This window comes from Hyalella azteca, unplaced genomic scaffold, assembly GCF_000764305.2.
Source record: "Hyalella azteca isolate HAZT.00-mixed unplaced genomic scaffold, Hazt_2.0.2 contig9001, whole genome shotgun sequence".
NCBI lineage: Eukaryota > Metazoa > Arthropoda > Malacostraca > Amphipoda > Hyalellidae > Hyalella > Hyalella azteca.
In genome coordinates, this window is record NW_025939082.1 from 107,298 (window position 1) to 129,439 (window position 22,142).

The following is a 22,142-nucleotide window of genomic DNA, read 5'->3' on the forward strand; positions in this document are numbered from 1 at the left end:
CTTTGCAACATGCATAGAAAATATTTAAGTGCTTTTTATCGATTACCATGTGGGGCAAGTATAAAGTTTCGAATTTTGTTGATTTTTTGCAATGAATCCCAACTAAAATGCACACAATATAGCCAGGCTTACTAATCCTAATAGTTATGGAAACTTGCGTGTTAAACTATCCATAATTGTTGGCTTGTTGAAGTAATTGCAGACGAAGCATCAACTATAAAAAGTCATCCCGAATCTTGCTTGCGATGACCTTTACATGCAAGCAAAATTTGTGGGTTCATAGACATGTTAGCACGAGCCAATTCTAATTTTTTTATGGTTTGATATGTTAGTTGTCTCTTGCAACGTTCGTCTGCCGCATAATTGTACAGGCTTATCTTAGAATGTGCCGCCTTGTCAAACTAGTTTCTAGCAAAAACTTGCCATAGCCCTTAACTCGATTTCAAAACTGGCAAAAGATTGAAGGATTCCAAAAAGTATATCGGCAAATAACCCACTCTCCATCTGATCAAACGATGAAAATGAGATGTGATGGTCGGAAATTGTTCTGTCCTGTTTGACCTTGCATGCTAGAGGCATAGCAATCTTAAGATTTATTAATAATAAATTTATGTGCGTTGCCCGAGAGCTGTTCGTCGCGTGCAGAGCGCTGCAGCAACTCCCACTGCTGACGTGCTGATAAATTATATTTTTGCTGCAATGTAGCTCGGAAACTTCAGACTCTATAAAAAACGTTTTTTTAATTTAGTAGTATACAAATTATATTGATAGATAATAAACTTTTTTTCAGCTAGAACAATTGAATAGTAACTATGATAACAATCAGGTGAAAAGGATAATAAATTTAACTTAAATTTGTTAACAATATTTTTAAATTCGGGTTGTTCTCATACTGCTTTTTTTACAAAAAATCCTCTTTCTTTTCTCTCCCTTCGACTCTCTCTTCTTCTGTTTGGAAGAGAAAAATCAGTTGAATTGAGTCATTTTATAGGCAAAAATAAAATTTGGACTTGTCATGTGTATTATAAAATTTAAATAAGATTTAATTAAATTCTGATAAAATTGCCATGGGATATAAGAAAATCGTCCTAGCTCTAGATTCTAGAATGAAGCCTGAAGTGCAAAAAGCTAAACCTTGTCCATGCCACCACGATCGCTCAATATGTAAATTTCCTGAATTCGAATAAGCAACTCAGAAAAACTTCCAGATCTCCGAAATTTTCTTGCTTCTTAAAACACAATAACGAGGTTGAATTAAGCAAGTCTTTTGTCCTATATGGCAGGACGATCTGATCTAAATAACCTTGCAAGTAATTCGTAAGCTGAACGCTTTTCATGTGTAGTAACTTTATACGATAGATGCTTGTTAAAGCATTGATTGCATGTTTTAATGCCAAAAATATTTGCTGAATGTCCACATTTATAAACATTTTGTACCGTCAGAACATATGGAGGGAAGTGCAAGTCCAAGCATTTTTCGTGATGCTGTTGTGTTCTTCGACTTATTGATGAGTCAAGAACCTCAATGAGTTTCATGATAATTTTTTTGCTGCCTCTTGATCACCACTTCTTTTATTGGGTCTATCCCGATTTAAATTCTGACTGGTAATTGGTCGATATAAATTCATTCAAAATTAGTAGCAGCCTGGTGGCCGCAGAAAAAGATTAGTGTGGATAACACCTACTAGGCGCCATAAATTAAAATTTGCACGTATATAGAGGGTTTATCGATCTACGTCATCAATTGTTCACGTCATCTGGATTCGTTCAATTTTTCAATATGTATTTTAAATAAATTATGGTTCACACAAATATAATCACTTGAGTTACAAAAAATACCCAATAACCGGGGCAATCAGAAAAAACCATTCATAACGAGAATGTTTTCTTTTATAAAATTGAAATTTTATTATGTTCTTGTGTGTTAACTCATTCCTAAATCCTCTGTCTTTTCAGTCATACATCGAGGAATACTCGGAGGACATTTAGATTCATTCGTCCGATGACGCCTGTTCGTGCAGGGAATACCATTAGTCGAAGTAGAAAAAATATAAAGAAAAAAGAGGCATTGCGTGTTTTGAGTAGCACAAAAATATTTTTTCTTCTATCAAATCGGAAGACAGGAGACGATTTAAACTAGTAATTCAGGTATCGCTGCAATGCCATGCAGCCTTTAGGGCCATTATCAGTCATATTTTTTTTCACCCACACAGGCATAGTAGCTAGAGCGTTTAAACACTTAAAAATCATGGCCAATCTATCGTTCTCAAGTGATTCATTCAAACTTTGCTTGTTGTTTAATAGAGTATTTTATCTAGCCATATGCAGAAAATCTGCTTTTTTTTATTAACTTACAACAATACAGAGCGATTTTGATTGACTTGTCGCTCCTTGCCATATCATGCGCAGGGACCTTAATTATGGAGTGAACTATTAATCAATCATTGCGAGGACCGTAAATTTTAGGCTGATACGTTGATGCTTTAAGTACAAAAAGTTCCCGATGCAGGTTTGTAGTACATATATTCGAGAAAAAGTGCCAAAATTCATTGTATAACGAAAGGAATCCAGAAATGCAACGAGTTTTCCCGGAAAAATTCTGCTGTGTAACGAGTTCCCTGGAGAATACTGCAGTATAGTGACCTCTGAAGGATTCTCTCCATGGGACTGAGGGAAATCAGATTCCGAGGGAAGGATGTGCTCAGTGTTTTGCCAGCCTCATCAGAGAGAGCGTGCGGCTGCCAGAAGCTCCGGAGGGCAACTGCGTGTGAAGAACAACTATAAAAACTTCCCCGTTCGTCATCTCGTCTGCTTCAAGGTGAGACTCTGGGAGCTACACGTAACACATCCCATCATGATAATAACTAAGACTCGTCGATTTTTGTTCCATTATTAATGTAATAGAAACAGGTACTTAGCGTAACTGCTTGAGGGCAACTGAATTCCCTTGCCTCAGGAAAGTTGCTCCCTCATCCAAACTTTATTCTGAGAATTACGAAAGGATAAAAGACACGATGTTGTGCTTCCTCTTCTTCTCCTCTATATCATCTTTTCTAAATCAGTATTTAAGCGCATGTAATCTCTTTGCTGGATTTCTTTATAAGTCCTTGTTCTGCCCATATGAAAAAAAATATTTGCTTTGAATAGTTCTATAAATTCACAGAAATAATTTTTTTCACATTACGTTTTAATTGAACTGGGATCATTCATTGACCGAATATAATTCGATCATCAATCTTCTTCCATGGCAGTACTATCTTACTATTACTTAATTTAATATTGAAACCGTTAAATGAAATGAAACTAAAGTTTCATTTACTTGTATTACTTGTAATACTTCATATACTTGAACGTATTAGGAGTGGCGCAGCACGAAAGCAATGAAAACATTTTCTGGAAAAATAAATTCCGTTTGCAATTGTTAAAAGAAACTTGTAAAGTTTAACATGCAAAAGAATAGCAAATAACATACAAGTTAAAATTCATCACCAAGTAGATGCGCAGTTGAAGATTTACTTTATGTATACAAGAATAAGATGTTTTAAGAACACTCGTTACCTCATCGCGCACAAAACGGAGGAAGGCCTGAAGTCGGGTTATTTTAATAAGGGAAAATCCACTCATTTTGTGTCAGCAAAAGAAAATGTTTTTTAGACGTCTTCAGAAATATATTATGAAGAGTCCATGACGTACTCAGCACGCACATAACTCGGATATGCACACCTTTCAGATGCATTCGTCGTTACTATACACCACCATATTAGTTGAGATATTACAGAGAAAATAAAAAGGTTTTATTCAAAGTGATTAGACCGTGATAAATGCAGCAGTAATTTTGTGTGCTTTAATGTTGCCTCGATGGTTAACACTTCGATGGTTAACACTTCAAAGTTGTCAAGCGTCCGGAAAGTACACTAGTGGTGCATTTGAGTTAAATTATAATTATATCGCAGCTACACTGCAGTGCGACTGTAACGTTTCTGCAGATTATACTTCCAGGCGTTAATTTTTGGATCAATTAGATGGTATATAGGGCATGCCAGTTTAATGGCATTTTTTAGTCGAAAGTCAAGGGTACTTTAAACTTTTTGGGCTTTTTGTGGAAACATCGGGCATAAGGAAGCTCGATGTCCTTCATCTGACCAATGACTGGTATTCAAGACGTTTTAAATCTGTCGAAGAGTTTATCAATAGCGCGCTTTATCTTCGTATTCAAGTTTTTCATCAACAAGTAACCAACTTTGAATTTATTTTAAGTATTAATGAAAATCTTGACGGCATGTGTGTAACACATCAGTTGCGTAGCACCCGTAAGCCCACTCGAAATTCTACCATGGATAAGGAGCTCTCGTGAAGCAAAGTACGCATGCCATAAAGTTTACTGAAATGGCTCATTTTAACTTAAAATTACCCTAAATGCTTGCTCCGTGAAAACTCGGCAAACTATCTTTAAATTCGAATCTGGTTCGAATTTTCAGGTTGATGAATATTTACCTACTGCAAACACCTTAGCTCCCTCGCAAAGAGGCTTTCGTTATTAGAGTTGGCGTAATATTTTCCCCAGAAACCTCATGTAGGGTAATTCAACACATTTTTTACAGAGAAAAATTATCATTCATTCAATCCAAAACGACAATTCAGAGATAGAGGGATGCTGGGACACTACAACTACCAAGTGACTCGTTTCAATCAGATATGAAGGTCCTGCTGAAAAACTTGCACCGAGCTCACTGTTAGTATCAATCTACAAGAGGTATACTTGTGCAACTATGTTATTAGCAAACGAATTTTTTAGCGTAACTAAAGAGTTAACGTTGTTTTCTGCTGGCGGTGAATTTAAGTCTGTATATGGGATTGCACTATATTTTGCAGTTTAGTTTGAGGTGACAATTTTCTTTTACTTGGCATCGTCAATGCCGTGGGATGGCAATTGATTTTTTGCCCCGTTGGGTTATCAAATAAATCTATTGTCAAAAACATTCTACATACCAGGTTTACAACGAACAACTTTGAATGGCATAAGAAGCTAACGAGGAGGTACACAGTAAATATATTTTTAAAACCTTTGTTACAAGTAATTCATCACTAAATTTTTTTTAAAACCATCAAGTTTCAAAAATTCGCTTCCTCAAAACCACGTACATTTCGTAGTACGTAATTGACCGTAAGCCATTAAACTTCGAACGGACTACCAACGTATCATATAAGAACCAAAGTTACTACGATACAATTTCGTAACCATTTTTAATTTACTAGTGTCTTATTTTTTGTTCATGAATACATTTTCACCTCATGTATCACCAATCTAATTTCTAGGCACATAATTCAATGTTTTTCCTCCATACTCACGAAGAAAATAGAGAGTATTCGCACAATTTAACAAATATCTCCGTCCGCTCCCTAAAGGTTCCTACTTGTCTAAATCTAAAGCAGGGCCTATACTTTCAAAATAAGTTAAGAGATTGTAAGTTCATCAACCAATCATTGACGGCCATTCAAGCAAAATCCACCAAATCATAGGCAAGAAATAGAGCGTAAGTACTTACGTTCACCTAGCGAGTTTTGCAAGTATGGCCCCTGCTTCTGGAGTTTTTGCGCTCACAGCACAGCTTCCAACTCCTCGAGAATTGGGGATTTGGAAGGATTTGAACAAGACTTCAATAAAAAAAAGACATGACCTTCTTCATAAAAAAGTTTTTTTTTATCCTGAGTAATCCCTTCTGACATTTAAAAAAGTCCCGAGTAATCTCTTCTGTAAAAATAAGACATTTCGGTTTTATGATTAAAAAATTATAAAAATTTGAATAAAAAATATATCAATAAATAACCTCGAAATGCGCGCTGTCGAGACATAAAGATAACTTTATATGTAATTTTATTTAGCCTTGCCATCAGCGAGGTTAGAATCTTCACAAAAACATGCACCTCAAAGACCAGCAGTAAAAAATCTCAGACAGACAGGCGACTCTAGGCTGCGGCAGCATAAAATTCTGACACCCTTCGATTATATTCAACGTTTTACTACATTCAACATAATGTTACAAGACGCTATAACCTATTTCTGATACTGCGTATCAACCTTCATGTTCAACGTTCAATGGCTCGATAATCTTCTGTTTAAATAGAAATTAAAGAGAAAGAATAATACAAACATGACTTGGTTTATCTAGCAATTATTTAGTATTATTAATTCTCTAATTTCTTCGTAATTCAATGGCAGCCAACAAGAAGCTCGGTGTTCGTGTCTATGGACATTGAGGACTATTTATTCTACAGTCGCTCGATTTCAGTCCAAACTTGAATCAATCTGAAGAGAAAGTGGTAACTTATTGTTTTCAACCGGACATGATGCCATCGGTGCGGTTAAGAGTATAATTTTTCAAAGTTATGAAACATTGAAAACTTTGTTTCGTCTGCGTAATTATAAAGTCATTTAACCGTAAGAACTACATAATCGGCTCAAAACTGCGACGAAATCGATGCTCGGCTCGAAAGTTACTAGCACTTGGTGGAACTGACTCTGGTCATGAACCCAACTTTTAAAGGCAGTTAAGGATTCATTTAACTCTTTCCCCTCCTTCCACCTGATGAAAGCAGTTTTGTTTGAAAGTGTTTCTCATTAACGGAATTTTTAATTCCAACTGCTGGCGGAAAGTCTTGGAAGCTGTTTGGAAAGCGAGTAGCAATCATAAACGATCGCCGGACCTAAGGTAATCTACCTAGAGACAGATAAAATTAAATATCAATAAATTTAAAAGATAAATTTTACAGATAATCTCTAAATTTATCAATAAATGATCACAATCACAACAGAAGTTTGGCATTTGGATTCTACTGGCATTATTGTTTATGTTAATACATTGGAATTGTCCAAGACGCATCTAACACCCTCACGTTGGACTTACATCCATCAAAATCTCGTCTTTAGGTTTGTGTTGATATGCCAACCTTTCGGTTAAAATCCACACGCGATTGAAATGTGGATACCTGATCAAATAACTCCGAGTAATCACACGTGATCCAACAAATCCTAATAATAATGTCTGTAAGACAAACCCATGTCTAGCAGTAAATATTGCTGATAGACGAACCTGTGTTAACTATCCATAATCCTAACCTACTAATTTAAGACTAATTTTAAAACAGTGGAATTCCTACATCCTATTTAAAACGCGCACACAGTAAAAATTAACTAATACCAAACTATTAGATCGAATCGATGATTAACCTCATTCTCTGCTATTAGGCGTGATCGAAAATTAACCCCATTAACAAACTATTAGACTAAATTGGACAATTTTTTTATATAATTCACCTTCGCCGAGGAATAGTAAGTACGAACTAATAAGTGTACGGTTAGCTATGAAAATTCAATTCTTTATAATTCAATTACATTCTATCTCATATTCAATACTGGTTTTTACACGATTTTCATGGCATTTCAACGGGTGGTAGAAATAGGAAATTGTTTTCTCGACTACATAGGCTCTTATCGCACAAATTTCTCTGACACACGCTCAATGGTAGACTCACTGTAATTCCAGTTTTATTTTCTCTTACAAACATCATATCTGGATAAACAAGACAGGCTTCCCCCCTTCAGTCCTGCGTAAGATGTTCACAGCTAAATCAAACAACAAGGAAAGCGAGTTCATGTGTCGATATCAGGAGGGCGTCCGCCAGAATGGTTTCTCGATAAACGGCCTCTGATAAAACGTGATGGAGGAACGCTACGGCAGAGCTGGGCACGAAGCCAATTTTCTTTTCTGACGCTAAATTTCAAAATATTGTAAACTAACCAGGGTCAAATACTGATGATTTTCTTGCAAAAGTTTCGTTCGAAGAGAGATTTTTATGTTTATCTCGATTCATGACTCATTTCATGTTTATTCAATTCATAACCTCAAAACTTACAATGACAGACATTGCGTGTCTGCTTGGTGCTTTGAGCGACCTTTTGCTATGATTGTGACTTTTAATTGCATTAATAAAATATTTGCAATAATAATAATAATACTTTTGATGTAAACGTTTTTATGACCAATTTAGGGACCATAAATTCTTTTAAATTAATTTATGGATAAACAACTAATAAACAAATTAGCTAAATTGCTGTTGGAATAAATGGACACCAGAATTGGCTTAATGATAACGAATGATGAAGGACTGTGTCAAAAATTGGAAGATTCGAATTACGACTTTATAACGGAATTATGAAGTCAAACGTAGAGCTTGATAACGCGTTGAAAAGGTTTGAGTTGAATTTCCGATGTCGTAGAAGCTGTCAACTTCGTACAGAAGTATATACCTCGTCTAGTTTATTGTTTGTCTTTATTTGAACTCAAATAATTTAACCGCGTTCTTGGCTCATTACATTAAAATTAGGCCAAAAATCGCATTACACGCAAAATTTGTTAAAAACTACTTTGTTATTTTCATTGTTTGATTGTACCTCTGTTATTATTAAATGGAACTTGCAATGGATAACACTGAAAGCTGCGCAATGAAAACTCTTTAATCTTGGAATAATATAGCATAATTAGATATAAATGTATTAGATACATAATATATAGTATATAATTGTTGCAGGATTAGATACTACATAGAAAGCAAAATTTGCTCTCGTGTTTACCTGTTGAAAATCACACATGCAGCTCCCTCCAGGAAAATAACGTTAAAACAATGTGCATTAGATATTTATTTAGTTGATACAACGCTTAATCAACGTTATTTTATCGTCTAATAGCTGGTGGGAGGCTTCCAGAGTTTTATCGACTAGCAGTACAATGATAGAACAATGTGCAGTGACACTCTCATGCTGGTGCAGAGAAAACCGTGCATCTTACAGAAGTTGTAAGTGGTTAGAAATAAACGCTACCATCTGCCTGTTTTAGTTATATTATAGTTATATAATAATTATTTGTATGTTTTATGAGTAGTTATTCCCAACGAGCGGAATTTATTTCATTCCAATTAGGCCTTCTACTTCTCCATTTCACTTATTTAAATTATAGAGACTCAAGGTTGTTGTGATAGGTGCTGCCTTGTTCAGTGCTCTTTTTTTTTTAATTTTAGGTATGCACATTGCACATCAGTAAATTTTTTGCTTACTAAGGCACTTTAATTAGCATTAGATGATCCAATGACACATTTAAATTGTACAAATGCAGGAATAGAAATCGATACTAGAAAATTAAAAGCAAACAAAATGGCCAAAAATTCACCATTTCTTTATAAGAAAAAACGTTTCCGAGTTCCACTACATCGTTAGTTCAAAATCTTACAACACAATTACGAACTATTATTAAACTAAGCTTTACTTTGAAAATATTAAAACCTAAATCGACAAATGAAAACAAATAAAAATTAAATAACCGTAAGCAAACAGACCTAAAGGCAGTCGAGAGATCTAAGTAGTTACTGAATTAGCAGTCACTGAATTACTAAGTAGTTACTGAATTACTAAGCATTCACTGATTTACTAAGTAGTTTCAGAATTACTAAGTAGTGTCTGAATTTCAAAGTAGTTACTGAATTAAACGTCCGAACTAACAAGTGCTTATTTTTATTCAATTACAAGAGCAGACATGGAGTTTGGTTGGGTATCAGTGCTACGGAAGTTGACTGTGCTGGCTGTCGCCGCTCGCTGGGCGCAGGCGCTGCCCAAGCCAGGAAGCTACTATACAGACGAGGCCGCGCACCGCTTAGTGCACTTCGACCTTCACAGTGGCGACTGTCTACTTTTTGGTGACAGGTGAGAAAAACTTGAGTCGTATATAAGGAAATTTTACATTAGATTCTTAAAGGTATTATTATTTACTTTATATTATCCATTCTGGTTTGATCTTTATCAGTAATAGTATGGAATTAGAGGGTATGATGTATAATAGAATATAGATCGAGCATGATACCTACTAACCCTTCCTCTGATATGGAATAGAATAAAGGGGAGTTTTCTACGTGGCCCAACATAATAATTTTTACGATAATTTTTGGCTATTTTACATATGAGACCTCGAGTTGAAGCTACGAGTTTTGACCTAGCAAACGGTCTAGCAACAAAACCAACGTCAGACAGCCTACTGACGTACAATTATTCTAATCGAACAATTTCGTCTTCAACTGAGATGTTGATTGTCATCCCACTTGCAGCTTGTTCATCTGCATATATTGCCTGCAGGCGAAACGAGATTAGATCGGAATACGTAGCACGGTAAAGGAATTCTAGACGCTGTCACAGCTTCTACGCCACTAGATTATTTCATCAAACCTGATGATTGCAGGAGTGCACATTTTTTGCCACTAAGATCTACGTAGAATTAGGCTCTGACGCCTTATGAATGAGCCACTAATATACAATATTTGATGAGACCACCTAGCAATTTGGCAATACAACTATCAAATTTGGTATAGTCTGAGAACCTTGCTCCTTATCTTCGCTTGGCAATTAAGTGATACTGTAAGAGAAAACAAAATGGTATAAAAACACAGTGATCTTTGACATTTGTGATACATTAACGGCAAATTTTTTTCACTATACTGTTTGTAAACATTTTTTTATATAAGTTTCTTTAAATTCCGAACAAATTATGTTATCAAACTACAAACCTATACTCAACAGGAAGAATTCTAACGTTTTGCCGTTCAAATAATAATATTTTATTCTTTTCAACAATTGGTTTTATTCAACTTCTAAACTAATTCTTGTAATATTGACGAGAAATCCATGTTTAATGCTTGACAAACATTGTTGAAGCTTTTTTGGGACACGAAAATAACCTAAATGGAACTTAGTCTATAATAAATGTTGAAAGGTGTAATAGAAGCGTGTTGCTTTTAAATTCTTCAAACTGTTCTGGGGCGATTGAACAGTAAATTTTTGGCAAAATAATAAGATAATTCTTATCCGAACTCTAGGTAGAACTCAGTAGTGGAATTTGTACCCTATATGTTTGATAATCTTAATGCCGCATTCTTGGCAACAGAAGGACGTTCATTTTTTGTCAAATACAATAAAAAAACAAGCAACTCGACCTTCGAGTTGCAAAAAGTTTCGTTAAACAGGCTAGCACTAAAAAATGTATACTACTTGCCTTAGTTCCTAAGGATACTTTTAAAAGTCTAGTTAAATACTTTTTACGTTTATCTAGATGTCTACTGAGTGGCCTAGTTTAGATCTTCACGAAATATGCAGCGACCAATCCTTTAATATTGAAAATTTAGTCTACAATTAAATGAAAGATTAATAAATCTGCAACTAATCGTGGACAAGACGATGCAAAACAAATGGAAGGCGGGAATTCCTCGCACAAGTCCGCCGTTAACAAGAAGGATGAGTACAACTGTGCAGCTCGCGGGCGCAGGATACGGAGCGACAGCGACAAATTTGACCACCTCGATCCTTCCGAGGACCGCGATGAATTATGATGGCAACGACACCACGTGAGCTGTGAGGGAAGCGAAGACGAATGAGGGAACGATGAGCGATAAAAATCGCTTAATTGGCATGATTTAAGATCCCTTGATGAATAAAGGCATGATGCTACGGAAAGAGATTTTTGGACATGGTGGAGATGCATGCACAGCTGAAGGGACAATATTATACAATTCGTTTAAAATATATAAGTAAATAATGAAATATTTATTTCATGCGCATTATGTGGGAATAATATAATTTGGAACTATTTTTTTAATGTCTCGTATCCCAATTTGAAAGTAAAAACCATGTTCTTAGTTATACCGATCCGTTTGTAATTACCGGTCAAAACCAGTTGGATCAAAATGCATTAATAATCAATTAATATGATTGGTAATGAACGTATCCTTTCACCTTGTTAATTAATAAAGTATCTAGTGCATCATTTGTGATCGCATTGTTTGTTTACGCAAAGACCAATGTTCGTTTTCGTGCGGCGCTTGGTCATTTATCGTTTGATGCCGGTGAGTTTTGACGCTTCATTGTACGGTTGATCTTAAAACTTCATTATATTCCTTGGTCTGTGTTGGCAGTTATACGTAAAGTTTTTTTTTCGGTTGGCGATCCTTCATAGCCTCAGCATAAGAACACTCTTCGTATCTCCAGCAGATAAACTGGTCCTCGAATAATCTGTATAGAATAAACTCTCTAAAAATTCATGAATTTCGATCTGAACTTCATGGATATTATGAACATGGATATCATTTTATATTATTGGGGCATCTAAAAAATGAAAAATATACGAATATTAGCGTATTGAAAAGAATCTGATAATGAAAAAAATGGATGAGAAAAAAGGAGTAGAAAGGTCATGAGAGGTTATATATGGAGCGAGAGCCTAATGACATTCTCTGTCGTTGGACTTCGTACGGAAACTAATGAAAAGTTTTGAAGGCGAATTTTTAACGCTCGAAGATTGATGACCTTGCTGCTAAAGCGGGTGGAGATAAATTTTATGACCCTTATAAGTTTATTGCTGTCATGACAAAAAATACAATTTGCTGGAATCTAAAACATTTTTAATTGCGAGGAGATGTGTTTGAGGATCTCAAATGCAAATGTTGGAACCAAAAGTCACATCAAAAATATTTCCAAAAATGCAATATAAATTGCAGACAGGGATTGTTTCACACAACAAAAAGAACTTTTAGTAATTCATCATGTTTCCAGTTTTACATCAGTAATATTCGCATTGAATATTCAGACAAAGAAATAGTGTCCAATCGAAAGTCATTAATGAACTAAACAAAATTCCCCCACAATTCTAACTACTGGATGTCTCTCGGGTGCTATTAAATGTCCCTCGGGTACTATTAAATGTACCTCGGGTACTATTGGATGTACCTCGAGTACTATTGGATGTACTTCAGGTACTATTGGGTGTAAAATTGGGCGTCCCTACTCACCATCTGTTAAAAGGAGTATTATGATTGATAATTCAAACTCTCGAGATCTTCATCAGTGAGAGAGCCGGCTGCCCTGCTGCCATATGATATCGGTTCGTCCAAGTCTGGGAATTCTCTTCTGTCTCAGGAACTCTTGGATGATGGAAGTCGAAGTTTGATTGCCGTTGGCTGGTTTCATTCGCCCATGTTTTTACTGCCCTTGGTATTTTCCGTTCTAGTATCTGTCAAACCAAGATGAAAATTCAGCACATTTATGGATAAAAATGGTGTGAATTAGCCGTCATATGTGACACTGAGATGAATGACACGATCTTTTGAAAAAAAAAAAATAATGGAGTTATTTCACAAGTTCACAAGTAATAATGATATGAATGGCACCTTCTTACGTAAAAATTAAATTTCGCTCGCACGATTATATGTTAAAGTTAATAGGATTAGTTCATGGACCCGAATGTTATGAAATTGCAGCACTGTTCATACTATACGATCGGAATGATGCACGCGTATTTTGCATTGTTCGCTGCAGGCAGAACGGTCCACAAGATTGAAATACCAAAGGGTAACGCATTTTCAACAGTTTAAAATTAAATTAGTAACATAACACGGTACGGGAATGTACAGTATTTATTATTTGGATATAATATTGTGGGCAGGCAGCACGCTGAAATAAATAAAAATAATACCAATAAATATTTTATAAATGGATACAAATAAATTGAAATTTTTAAACGAATATTTGAGCACGGCGCACGTATTCTGATGTACATTGGATGACGAACGGAAGAAAGTCTCCTCAGAGAACAGAAAAGCGAAGTGCCAGGAATTCAATATTAAACTTTTGGGGCAAAAACTGCCCGGCCGAGGTTAATGAGAAAAGGCAGCGAGCAGCCCAGACAATTGCGACCAGCCGGAGTAAATGAATCTAGCTAATGCCTTGCAGTCGGAAATAATGCCTTGCCTTGCTGAAATAACTCTACAGCTTGTAGGTTTTCTTTGCAAAATACTGAAAGTACTAGAAAAACTGGAAATTTTCCGAAATTTTCAACACGCGTTCAATGAAAAGTAACTACAGCTAACTAAAGTCTGTCGTGTGGAAAGTCTTTGTCTCATGACATGAGCGAATTTTTTAAATATATATTTTTTTATAATTCCAGCTTCTTTGCATCTTTTCACTTTCAAAATAATAAGGTGGTGTTGAAAAAAAATTGTGGTATATGGAGTGATATCTTTTTATTTTTAAGCATCAAATGTTGCCATGTAAAAATATACATTGCTATATTCATTATTTTTTAGACATTTCTAGTAGAAAACTAGAAATTCGGCCGGTCAACGCACTTGGGAAACTTAATATCCGCTTACAGGAATATTTTCGGGCGTCTTTACCAGCGGCGATTGCATTTTCAGTCGAGGCAGGCGAGAAAGGCATTCAAGATTTTCTTAGAAACTAAAACAATGAAAAAGGCATTCAGTAACATGTAAGAATCCCAAATCAGAAGTTTTTTTCGGTGCGAAGTGTTTCTTTGTTTCGTTTTCATAATACCAAATAAAATTGCTAGATAGATTTAGTTTTAGAAGAAATAAGTTTCCATTTTAGTGAAGGTAAAATAGGACTAACGCTTGATATCAAAATATTCCTTATCTGGAACATCATGTTCTTCCTTACGGCTAACTTGATGGTAAGAAAGAATACAGGAATAACAAGAAGGTACAGGGAAAAAAGCGTTTAGTAATCTAAAATTAAATGTGCTTACGAGAGCAGCTGGTAAACTAAATGTCCCTGTCTGTAGTTTATTTTCTTGATAAAAAAGTTCAGCTAATAATACTACTATTTGCAATGGTTTCATTATTTTATTGTATATTTTCAATTAAATCTTGACCTGCTGTTGAATAACAGAACACTATAGTGATATTTAGCTATCTTTTATTATACATTCGATCATATCTTCATTATCTGGTCAAGGTTTAAATTTCATTGTGTTTTTATGCAAATTTAGTAGTAGATACTTTAGTATTTACAACTAAATTTAAAGCATATAGTTTCGTTAAAAAAGCTTAAACTTTTTGAGCATTGATCAACAATCTCTTATCTCCACTTATCTCTATTATTTTCGTACATCAAATTGATGACAAAGGCCTAGTTAAGACTTGTCAATTATTAAAATTAATGTTGCAACCCCCATTTACTTCAGCCGCATAGTAGACGAGATCCTGCGTGAGCTGGCAGCGAGTGGCAGTCCTGTAGCAGTGGTGGAGGCCAGGGAGCTCACCGCCCTCATCTCCGAGTGCTACAAGACCGACCCTCAGCACAAGCGTGCCAGTCCCGCAAAGGATTTCCCGCATATACTCTATCCGGGTGAGCTTTCTCAACTACCAAGTGGCACCCGCACACAAGCCCAGTCGAGGGCTTACCGCATATACTCTACCCCGGTGAGCTTTCTCAACTATAATACAAAAAGACACATGCGTAAAACCCCAGCCGAGGGCGCGGGCTGGAGATCTGAAATATTACGAACTGGACGTCTGAAATGTCGCCCTTGAGGGCGATAATTATTTTGAGATTTTGAATTATTGAGACCTACCGCCTCGCTGGCGATGTTATCTTTTGATCTCCGGTGCGAAATAGCTTGATAGCTGAAGCCCTGGCAAACCATTCTACAATACTACTACTTGACTAATATAATAACAAGCATAAACATGGACTTCACTCATTTTCTCTAAACGGGCTAGCATTTCAAATTCATTTTAGAAGAAAATTATTAAAGGCTCGTAGCAAAATCGGAATCGCTATGTTGAAAAAAGGCTTAACTAATGAAAATTACAAAAAAATGTACAGAAAAATTCTCAAAGGAAGTAGGGCATACCTCAACAGTATGGCAACCAACACGAGCAGGAATGCCTCAACAGTATGGAGAACAACACGCGCAGGAATGCCTCATCAGTATGGCGAACAACACACGTAGGAATGCCTCATCAGGATGGCGAACAACATCCCGGCCGTCTCTTCGACTGGAAAGACTTCAGCCATCGATCGTAGGCTGCGTGCACGTAGCTCAGTTCCATGCTTGCTGCGTTCATTAAGGCTTAGATTCATCAGAGCACCGGCAGCATAAACAAGGCCTGAATCTTGCGCACATAAGCATTGCATCTATGCATCGATTGCTGCACTTTCTGCTCAATTGAAGACATAGCAATCGCAAACGCTGTTTGCGATTGCGTTCGCAAACGCTGTTTCCTACATAGTGATATAGATTTAATTAAGAAACATGTTCTATTGAATTAAAAAATAATTTTCAAGATAATTAGGTTTTAGAATCTGAATTAGAACTTAAGCATGGAAAATTTGAAGGGAGAAAGCCATGACTCATTGAAACGAAAACTCGCAAATTTTGCAAAATGCACGGATGCAAAATTTTATTTTATTCTTCCAGGAAATGCCCAGACAGAAAAAACACCTGAGGAACTTCCGTCACTTGAAACATCCGCACATCCGAACACACTCAAACATTCAAAAACTCGAACAGATATACGTCTAAATAAGATAAACATGAACACCTGAAACGTTCTTCGTCCACAGTTACCAACTGCACTTCCTTCCTTCATATCCGTCTTCCTACCTTCCCTCTCCAACGCAACGTTATTGAGGTTCGCCCGGAATTTCATTTCAGAACCTTAAGGAGATTAGCTAAGTTGAGGAGAGCAGCAAGAAGCTTACAGCTGCCTGAGCATCTTGGCACTATAACTCCACCAAATTAACAGTGATGGGCGCTCGAGAGCTGCTCCTTCTGTGATAATTAAAACAATTTGGATAGGAGCAAATGTGAAGTTAAAACACATCACTTATTATAATAAATATTCGTATATTTCGTCCGAATTCTCCACAACATAATAAAAAATTATTATATAATTTGGGAGCGTGTCACGTTTTTGAACCAAACTTTACGCGGGAGGGACTTGCACTGACTCTAATTATTGTTTTTATTAATACGTATCAACTCGGAAATGAATTTTCACATAATAGCGTTGTTTTACTCAGCCTGGAGGCTTTTTTGACGCTCTTTTGTTGTCCTCTCAAGCTCTTCTGATGTTCAGCGGAAATGGCATACGCAGTAAAGGAAATCAACCGTGCCATCCCGGATCTGCAGTTCAGGGTCTTAGTTTTCCCTGAGATAACTGGGTGCTTATGAATAACGACCAAGCTAATGTTTACTATGTTATTTTCATTAACACTAGAAAATTTAACTTGTTGTTAGCACATCCTATGGTACACATCAGTCTTGTTCTAAGAAATTTAATGAAGTTTAGACTGAAGTGACCAAACCTCAGCCAGAAACATTCATAATTAATTCATGTAGGCCTCCAAGAAACAACACTTCTCATACAGGCTCGTGCTCGTAACGCTCAATGGTGGACACCCCGTGTTGTTTGTTCCCCTTTAAACATTCATGGGCCGTAAATTCCCCGGCGAAAACAGCACCGGCTTTAAAACAATCCCGCCAACCTTCCCAGCCATTACATTTAAACTCGGAGAGATTCCAAGATGAGATGTCTCACCCGTGAATAGCATAAACAAAGCAAGCGGGAAGATAGATATTTTTATTTTTTTTTTCTTTGAAAAAGTGATTGTACTGTCCAACAGTAAATTCAAAAGATACAATATCAGTGAATCTTTATAACCTTAGAATCATGGGCACTAATTGAGATAGAACTCAATTTTTTATTTTATAATGGGGAAGCACAACGTTCACGAATAACTTATAGGAATCTACCAGAGGCCAGTATGATCATATTTCTGCAGCTGCGCAGTAAATCATCAAACAACTTAGTGTCAACTATCCTCTAATTCGTGCCACGCCTCGGTTCATGGGTGAGACGTTTAGGAAACGCCGGCAATACATTCAAATTTACTTAATATCAATGTATTTACTTAATTTTTCACAATATCTCGAGGAGTTCTTCTCAGTTTATGAATAAAGGCTAAAACCAAAAAAGTTGCATAAAATATTTTACTGAATCGAAGTCCTAGATAAATAAAACAGAACTATTCAGTTCTGTTTCAGACAGAACTGTCAGTTCTGTTTCAGTTCTATTCATAAAACTCTATTCAGTAAAATGTTTTGTGCAACTTTGTTGGTTTTAGCCTTTATTCTTTTACTTAATTTTTGATTCAACTCTGCATATTTACTTAATTTCAAAAGAAACCTGATTTTTTATATTATCACGTCTCTACTCTCTTATATGATGTTCGTGTACACTTTACCGATTAGCAAGCATCTATCATGGCTGCTGAAGGAACGATAAATGAAATTAACAGATCAAAAACTTTTAGTACCTGACAAGCGCGTCTGCCGATTAACGTCTGCTGTTGATTGCGGTTCAAACACTTGCACCTGCAAAAAATATATGAAATATCTGGACAATTCGAGACAAGTGTTTGGCTGATAGTCTCATGCACTCGACAGACTTATTTTTATGTGCAATATGAGTCATAGTTGGTCGTACTTTGTGTGGGACGGCCTCGAGTCTTCGTTCACCGATCTCATATCGCCGATGACTCAACATACATTTGTGAATTAGCTTGAGGATGTTTGAGACCAGCTATAGATAACGTGAACGCTGGTCTCAACGTATAACGTATTTATTGTAACTGTTGAGAATACTCATTGCAATTTGATCGCTCCAAATTTAAATTCATATTATTAAAGTTTCAATGCAGGAAATATTAGTGTATCATATGCAGTTGCACTGTGCTTATTGCTTATCGCTTATTGCAATTTTCCCATTGCGACGCGTTCCTCTTTTAAAAATCTCCACAAAATTTTTCGTCATGCACAAGGCTATTGGGTAATTAGTCAAGAACTAAATGTTGTTCAGGCACGAAATGGTGCGGCACTGGAAATGCCGCTGAGAACCCCAGTGACTTGGGCCCGCTGAAGAACCTGGACGCCTGCTGCCGGGACCACGACTTGTGTCCCGACGACCTCGAGCCCGGACAGTCCCGCCATAACATCACCAACGACACGCCCTTCACCATGTCGGTTAACTATTAACTATAAATTAAGTCACGGTCAGAGATTGCGACGTTGATTTATCGCATGCCATTTCGGTGTTATTATTTATAATTTTGTCATCAACTATCATGATTCCATTGCGCTTGATTTTTCTGCAATCGCGATTGTTTTATTCCTTAATTGTTTTAACGCTATTTTAGGATGTTTCTAACAAGGTTTTAGCGTCACATTATTTTATTTCTAGTAACTCTGTAGTGCTATATTCTTTTCTTTCTAATAAATATTTAGCGCTATATTGGTGTGTTTTAATAACTTTTTAGCGCTATATTGTATTGTTTCTATCAACTCTTTTGCGCTGTACTGTCTTATTTGTGACAATTCTTTAGCGCCATATTGCCTTCTCTGTTTCTAACAATTCTTTAGCGCCATATTGTCTGTTTTGTTTCTAACAATTTTTTGGCGCTATATTATTTGTTTTGATTCTAATTAATCTTTATGGCTATATTGCATTGTTTCTAACAACTCTATCGCAATAAGTATTGCATTTCAGGAGTCACTGTGACTGCAACGAAGCTTTCCGGGCGTGCCTGAAGGCTGAGGGCAGCGGCGCAGCGAAGGAAGTTGGAATCGCATTTTTCTCCACAGGCTTATTCCAGTGCTACCGACTCGCACCTCCCACACACGCATGCACCAAGTGGGCGGGGTAAGTGACATATTCCTACAAAAATATCTATTTGGTTTATAATTACTTATAAATACAAGTATTTATAAATACATCAATTTTTTTTCATTGAGTATGAATAAACTTTCCTAGAATGAATTGTTTGGTGCAAAAATTACAGGATGCTGACTCAGGCATGTCAGGAGTACAAGTTTGGCACCTCAGGCGAACTTCGCTGGCAAGTCTTTGACATGGCCGCCTTTGAATAGATTCCTGCCCACACCACGCTCATCTGCAGCCAGCATTGCCAAGGCAATGAAGACCTGCCCAATGTACATCGAAGTTTTTGGGGAGGCGTGTTCGATTTTAACTGTGCATACTTCAGGCAGATTTGGTCAGAGAATTCTATTTAATTTTTAAAATCTTAGAATTTTTATTTGGTTGTTCAAGTCTCTATTTTCATATTTATCTACCTGCGGTCTGCCCTGTCTGCATTCTCAACGCTTTTCAATCTTGCATCACAATTCAGACATGCGTTCACTTCTACATCCAAATCATCTAAGTATTTTCTAATGTTCCGTAATTACTATTGTTTTCTATATTACTATGTACTATGTAAAGTAGTATATAAACTTGTATTAAGCAAAATCTACCTCACGACCTATCTCATAGTTTCATCAATAACCGAGATTTCATAGCATAGTTTTCACGGCATATATGTAAAATAATATTCTTACTCGAATCTGTAGTCTGCGGATTTAAATTAAACGAAGACTATTTTACGGCCAGTGTTTAAATAATAACGTTTCCATTATCCGAAATGAATAAGATAATAGCAGTGCCGTGCGATTGGCGAACAACATTACTTTTTCTGTTCGAAATCCTTGAACACTCAGAGCGACCAACCGCCCCAATCACTAATGCGTGGACACTGCATGCCGGAGGTTCATCGGCCTCAGTCACCTGCAAAGCGCGAATGGCGCACGAGCGTCTTGCTATGCACGCCATATCTGCAGTTTTCCGAGGATCACCTTATGATATTCCACCAAAATATTCTCAAAGAGAGAAGGTCATGGCATCCATTCATTTAAGATGATGAATAAAAAGATCACCATTCTTATCTAACGAAGTAAGCACATTTTTATTTCGTGACATATTTCTAAGTTACGTGAGATTCAAAACTAATACAATTTCCCCAAGAATTCTGACACATTTCCGTTGTATCGTGATTAATTTCTACCACACAATGACTTAACGTCTAAAAATTCAAATAGATCTTTTTGAAAAAGCTGGTGAGCTGCACTGTTTACTATGGCAATGTACGTACGTGTTTCACATCAGGCAGTCTACACAGGCAAAACTTGAGGTACAGTCACTTTTTTGCCAGTTGCTCCCTCAAAGTTCCCGGCTACTTCTAAAAATATCAACAGCAGCAGCGCCAAGGGATTAGTCTGTAATTATGAGTGGCCAGACCACTCCCAGGTTGCAGGAATTTTTAGTGCGATTGGTTGACCGTCGGCGGATCAACGAGTACGTTGATACTCGAGTGTATATATCGTTCCTATCACTTCGCTGCAGTTTTATGTAACATACGAGTAAGTGCTATGTTCGTTCAAACGCTACTGGCCGAGTAAACACTTGAAATATTGACTCTTTATTGTGATGTTCAATTCGAATTATATTGCAATTATCCTCGCTTTATTTTACCTGTTGGGCAGAGCCCTTCTTCGCGAAAAGTTTTATTAAAAGTATGCCGTTCATAGTGGAAACTCACTTCGAATTCAATTCCTCCGGGAATAATTTTTTTGTTAAATATTAGATTTAGCGTGCTTTAAATTTCTCCTGAGCGAAGACGATAAAATTAGACAAACGGAGAAACTGAATTTGAAGGAAGTTCTCTAGATGTACTACATTAATATTAAATGTTGTTCATTAGAACTGTGAATTGCAATGTAACTTTATTCTAACGAAAGGCGGAAAGGTGCATTGACTATTTTCAAGATAATGGTTGCATTTTATAGCGACTTCATGGTCAATGATATTCATGTACAGCAATCAGTTCATCTCTATGATTGTAGTAATAGCCAGTCATTAGATTAGTCAAAGCCGTTATAAAAAACTATCCGACAAAGTATTTACTTGCCGGGTCCGGCCTGTCGTGTTCGCGCGAGGCTACGTCCACATGTCATATTGTAATCATCTCTCCGTTGATGTAAACATTTGTCTGGCTTTGTTTATCTCAATGCTGATAAACCAGTTAAACTTTCCATGCAGTATATCAATGGAATCAATCATTTGAATTTCGGATGTTAACTTCAATCAATCATAATCAAAATTTTAAACATCATAAGGATTATCCTATGAATATTTATTAATAAATTATGTCTACCACAATCCCATGTGAACCGAAAGTTCCTCGGTCTAGTCGTAAATGATACGCTCGTTGATCTCCCGATAGTAGCTTCATGTAAATACATGGCTAATTTTGACTGCGTTTTTTTCAATCAAAATTAAGTCACTGATATCATTCATTGAGCAAGCAGATAACGCGTGCTGACCAATAGGCCTGTCAATCTCCCTTCCATGACCAA

The 22,142-nt window shown here is 36.4% G+C and overlaps 2 protein-coding genes across 4 annotated transcripts in view; both read left to right on the forward strand.

Annotated features, from left to right (window-relative positions):
• LOC108676112 (phospholipase A(2)) overlaps nucleotides 1-22,142 on the forward strand; it is a 111,554-nt gene that overhangs the window by 15,221 nt on the left and 74,191 nt on the right. The window lies entirely within an intron of this gene.
• LOC108676121 (phospholipase A2-like) lies at nucleotides 2,569-22,040 on the forward strand. Of its 3 annotated transcripts, none has more exons than XM_047881857.1 (6): nucleotides 2,569-2,818; nucleotides 9,581-9,754; nucleotides 15,072-15,235; nucleotides 18,754-18,913; nucleotides 19,441-19,593; nucleotides 19,733-22,040. In XM_047881857.1, the coding sequence occupies exons 2-6, from the start codon at nucleotides 9,588-9,590 to the stop codon at nucleotides 19,818-19,820; spliced, it is 732 nt and encodes a 243-aa protein (XP_047737813.1). In that variant the 5' UTR covers nucleotides 2,569-2,818; nucleotides 9,581-9,587; the 3' UTR covers nucleotides 19,821-22,040. The 3 variants fall into 3 exon arrangements, with proteins under 3 accessions (XP_047737813.1, XP_047737814.1, XP_018019650.1); XM_047881858.1 differs by having other exon boundaries at nucleotides 9,586-9,754; XM_018164161.2 differs by lacking the exon at nucleotides 2,569-2,818 and adding an exon at nucleotides 8,820-8,853.